General features: G+C 39.8%; 1 protein-coding gene across 1 annotated transcript in view; it reads right to left on the reverse strand.

The window, feature by feature from the left end:
- Nucleotides 1-613: 613 nt before the first annotated feature.
- The window catches only part of LOC106011383 (sarcoplasmic reticulum histidine-rich calcium-binding protein), a gene marked incomplete at its 5' end in the record, with an annotated part of 15,904 nt that continues 11,048 nt past the window's right edge, over nucleotides 614-5,469 (reverse strand). Inside the window, 1 exon segment of the mRNA XM_013080778.1 lies at nucleotides 614-619. Coding sequence (XP_012936232.1) covers nucleotides 614-619 — 6 coding nt within the window.

Here is a 5,469-nt window from a genome sequence, read left to right on the forward strand (position 1 = left end):
TCTGATACCACCAGTATTTTCTTAACTTGAAGTTTGGAGTTGTGAAAAGTTTGAAGTCCACTGATTCAACAAAATTGAAAGCCTTTAGAGCGCTACAAAATATTTTTTTAAACACAACGAAAAGCTTGTTTACTGTAAGAAAAATGGTTCAACAGCCAATGTGTATATACTCAGGTCTTCATGTTTTTGTTGGAGATTTACTCCAGCCCCTCTTTGTAAAAGTTTTGGAACTTTATTCTGATCCCTTCTTGTTAACCTGTTAGAACTTTACTTTGACCCCACATTCCTTGACTTAACTCCAACCCCTCTTGGTGACCCTTTAGTAGGACTTATTAACATAGTTCCACCCCCTTATTATTGATTATTTAGAACTTTACCTTTGGTCCGACCCCACGTTGTTAACCCTCAGGACTCATGTCTTGACCTAGCTCCAACCCCTCGTTGTTGATCACTTAAAACTTTTTCTTTTGTCATATATCTGTTTTTGAATGAAGGCTCATTGAAAACGCTCGTGTCATCCTTGTTTTCACGCTTCGATCATTGCAGTGCTTTATTAACTAACATACCAAATACCACTCTTCACAAGTTACATTTTCAAAATCAAACTGCAAGGCTAGTACTGCAGAAAAAAGAAGAGGAATCACATTACTCCCATCTTAAGAACGTTGCATTGGCTCCCTTTGTCAGCTAGAATAGCATATAAAATTACAATATTATATCATAAATGTGCCAATAATAAAGCTCCCTCATATATCAGTGATCTCATCCAAATTTATGCTCCAAACTCTAGATCACTAAGATCAGACGATCAGTATCTTTTAAGAGTCCCAGAAAGGGAGGTAAAAAAATTTAGCTGAAAGATCGTTTGCCTACCTTGCTCCATCAGTTTGGAACTCTCTTCCCCAACCCTTGAGATATACCGGATCTGAGTCTAAATTTAAAATATCTTTAAAGACACATTTAATGAAATCATCATGTCAGTAGATTCATGTTCAGTACAATGTTTATGTAAATGACTATGTATCCATTTATGTATTGTGCGAATTGCATAGTTTATATTATTTTATTATGTATTTGTGTGTGCTCATTTTGTAACGTGTGATAAGCAAGTAGATGTGTGTGTGTGTAATGTGTGCGTGATTGTGTGTGTGTGTGTGTGTGTGTGTGTGTGTGTGTGTGTGTGCGTGCGTGCGTGCGTGCGTGCGTGCGTGCGTGCGCACGTATGCGAGTGGGAAAATAGTTTGTACATGTAAAGCGCCTAAAGCTGTGTTCACACGGGAGTGGGTGCTATAGAAATTACCTTAGAACTTTACCTTGAGTCCGACCCCACGTTGTTGACCCTCAAGATTCATGTCTTGACTTAACTCCAATTCCTCGTTATTGACCGCTTATAACTTTGCTTTTTGTCCGACCCCACGTTGTTGACCCTCATGACATCTTGTCTTGACTTAGCCCCAGCTATCCCACGTTGTTGACCCTCAGGACATCTTGTCTTGACTTAGCCCCAGCTATCCCTCGTTGTTGACCGTTTATAAATTTACCAATTTACCTTTTGTCCGACCCCACGTTGTTGACCCTCAGGACTCATGTCTTGACTTCGATCTGTCCCCTCTTGGTGACCTTTTAGAACTTGACCTTCAATCCAACCCCATGTTGTTGACCCTAACGACTAAGCTCCAACCCCTCGCTGTTGACTATTAAAAATTTTTCCTTTAGTCCGACCCCACGTTGTTGACCCTCAAGACTCGTGCCTTGACTAAGCTCCAACCCATCGTTGTTGACCATAGTAGCCTACTTTGCCTATAGTCCGACCCCTTGTTGTTGACCCTCAAGATTAATTTCTTGACTTAACCCCTACCCCCTCGTTATTGATAATTTAAAACTTTGCCTTTAGTCCGACCCCACGTTGTTGACCCTCAGGAATCATGTCTTGACTTTCCCCCAACCCCTCGTTATTGACCGTTTATATAACTGTGTCTTTTATCCTTTTTCACGTTGTTGACCCTCAGAACACATGTCTTGACTTCGATCCGCCCCCTCTGCGTGACACTTTAGAATTTGACCTTCAATCCAAACCCATGTTGTTGATCCTATTGGCTAAGCTCTGACCCCTCGTTGTTGACCATTTATGTTTTTTTCTTTTAGTCCAACCCCATGTTGTTGACCCTCAGGACTCATGTCTTGACTTTGATCTGCCCCCTCTGGTTGACCCTTTAGAATGTTACCTTTAGTCCACCCTTTGTCCACCCCATGTTGTTGACCCTCAAGATTCATGTCTTGACTTAACCCCTACCCCTCATTATTGATAATTTATAACTCTGCCTTTAGTCCGACCCCACGTTGTTGACCCTCAGGAGGACTCATGTCTTGACTTAGCCTCTATCCCTCGTTGTTGACCGTTTATAAATTTACCTTTAGTCCAACCCCACGTTGTTGACCCCCAGGACTCATGTCTTGACTTACCTCCAACTCCTAATGTTGATTATTTAGTCCGACCCCACGTTGTTGACCCTCAAGACTCATGTCTTGACTTAGCCTCGATGCCTTGTTATTGACCATTTATAAATTTAACTTTAATCCTATCCCTCGTTGTTGACCCTCAGGACTGTTGTCCTGACTTCAGTCCGACCCTGCTTGGTGACCTTTTAGAAATTTACCATTTGTCCGACCCCATGTTGTTGACCCTTTATTAATTATTCATGTCTTGAATTAACTCCGACCTCTCGTTGTTGACTCTTAGGCCTCATATAATGACTTACATCTGACCGCTTATTGTTGACCCCTCAGAACACTTTTTAGTTTGTCTGAGGGAGAAGTTTCAGTGACAGCGGCATGATTGAAGGCGTAAAACGGTTGTCTGAACTGTCATTGATATTATGTACTAGGTATGTCAGTTTACCTGTCTTTTTGGACTTTTCAAAACTGTGCAAAGAGCTCCTTTTGTGCGGGCAGCAGAAAAATATGTTTAATAAATTTACTGTGTGGAATTTATCTTACTAGTTTTTGTTTGTATTATTGGCTAGGTATTCATGTTCATTCCTCTTTTTATCATGAGTGATTGGAGAGCGCCCCTAGAAGTAGGTCCGAAGAACAAAACTGAATCAAGAGTGTCGTAAAACACCTACTCAAACAAACAAACAAATAGAAGGTCCAACTTCTTTCCTTTCCTTCTGTCATTTCTTTCTGTCTTACTTTTTCTCTCATCTGAAGTTGTTTTGTTTGAAAAGTCCCTTTTCATGATCATTTTCATTGCCATCACCAGACGTTACTTGGGGTGTTTTTTAAAACTCTTTATCTCTTCATGGTTATTGCCAATTAATAATACCGTATGTCAAAAGTAATTGCTCATTTTTGCATTCATGTTGTACCTCAGGGTCATATTATATTTATATATATATTATATAGGTCTTCCACTTTGTATTGTGCTTTCTTTTTATTCATGTTTAATTAGATGTACCAGAGTCGCGTGTAGAAGTTAGGCTCTTTGCCTTGGCACTAAGTAGACTTGAGTTTGATTTTTGAATGGAAAGAGTTTTTAAAAATCTTGTATCTTGTTCTGTCTGCTGGGATACTGTATTCCTCTGTGTCCTCGTTGGCCATGATTGATAGGCAGGAACAGCACAGCCTGCCTCATAAATGATCAGTGTCAAGTAGATGAGGGTGTTGAGCATTAAAATTTACGAGATATGAGATTCTATGAAAAGATCTGGTCTCTTATCCTCCTATTGATATCATTTAACCACGTTTATTAGAGTTTAAAAAATGTGTTGAAAAGGAGAGAATTATTATAGCTTTTGTTTACTTCCCCTTGTGATAGAATTGTTTACCTTGACGGAAAATAAAAGAGACTCTGAGTGAGGTTATTGAAGCGGGGGGAGGGGGCGGGGCGGACGGAGTGAAAGAAGGTGTCACTCCCGTATCTGTCCTCCAAACTGTCATGGTTTGTTTGGCGTGAATACGTACACAGCACAGTGAGCCGATCGTGAGCTTTGTGGTTGCTAGATGCCCCCCTTCACACATATATACCAACCACCGAGATGACACACCCCCCCCCCACCCTTTCAAAATAATATGTTGTAGGCCTACACTTTTGTATGTTTGTCACTCTCTTGTGGCCTACTATTTTGGGGTGCCTTGATAGTCGAAGCAGACCTTGTGCTGTTGAAGCTAAAGAGGTGAGCAGTCTAAGTCTGATTCCCTGTAAAGACTTCTCTGTTGACATCCACCCCTTGGCGCTCATATGACCTTATGCAGTTGCGAGCGCCGTAAAACCCTCTACTATAAAAAAAAAAAAAAAACCTTTTACCTCAATAAAAATTGATCGTGTTCCTAGTGTCATAAAACTCTTACTAAAACAAACAAATTATTGCACACAGAAGACAAAGAGTTCAATTCCTCAGAGGACTGTGACCCTGACCTCAGAGTTCTGTGTCCCTGACAGACATGCACGATCCAAGAAGCCCGCGTGGATGGTTAGCAGGCGCTCTAGTATGATTGGCTCTTTCTTTCTTATCTAACATCCATCATCCTTATCTCTCCTCCTTCTTTGTTGCATGTGTTTATTACTCTCTTATAATGGCACTTTTGTGACCTGCTTGTGCTGAAAATGCCGTAAAACTTTTACTAAAAAACAAAACAAAAGAAAATGGGTAGTTGGAGGGTGCTCTGGTGTGATTTGCTCTTTCTTTCCTATCAAACGTCTATCGTTCTTATATCTCCCCTTCTTCTTGCTTATGTTTGTTACTCTCTTGTAACACCTCTAATCTTCTGGCGCTCATATGACCTTATGCAGTTGCGAGCGCCGTAAAACCCTCTACTAAAACTAAACTAAAACAAAAGAAGCCCATTTCCTAAGTGATATAAACTGTAGTGACAGGTGCCTAAAGCATTTACAACTAATAAACACAACAAAACAATTTCAAATAACATGGAGCCACCTCATTGACATACAGGAATTACATCACACAGACAGAAATTATTGATAACAACGGTATACAAACTACTTTTCAATGAGGGCAAACATTTTATTTTTATTTTTTTCAAACAGGTAAGATTTGCTCTCATCTCATTTGTTCCAACTTCTTCATTTGTGGAAGTCCAAAGAACACACATTTTTTCCTGCACACGAACTCCCCACAATCACAGCTTTACACAGGATGTACTCTCACTCTCACTCTCACTGTCCAAGTTTTTCGGAGATATGGCATAACCACATATTATTGCTAGTACAGTATTGTGTATGTGATCAAATCAAAATCCAGCAAAAAAATACAAGCAGTTCTCATAGAAGAATTTTGAAAGTCAGTCACTTCATTCAAGGAAAAATAGAATCATTTGGAGAAAGGTAAGCTAACTGTAGCAATTATATTACTATTGATAATAGTAGGAACAGTCATCAATATACACTCTCCAAATTTAATTGGAGAAATCAAATAAGAGAGAAAACGACAGCAGCTCAAAATATATATA

Source organism: Aplysia californica, unplaced genomic scaffold (assembly GCF_000002075.1).
Source record: "Aplysia californica isolate F4 #8 unplaced genomic scaffold, AplCal3.0 scaffold00099, whole genome shotgun sequence".
In the NCBI taxonomy this organism is placed as follows: Eukaryota; Metazoa; Mollusca; class Gastropoda; order Aplysiida; family Aplysiidae; genus Aplysia; species Aplysia californica.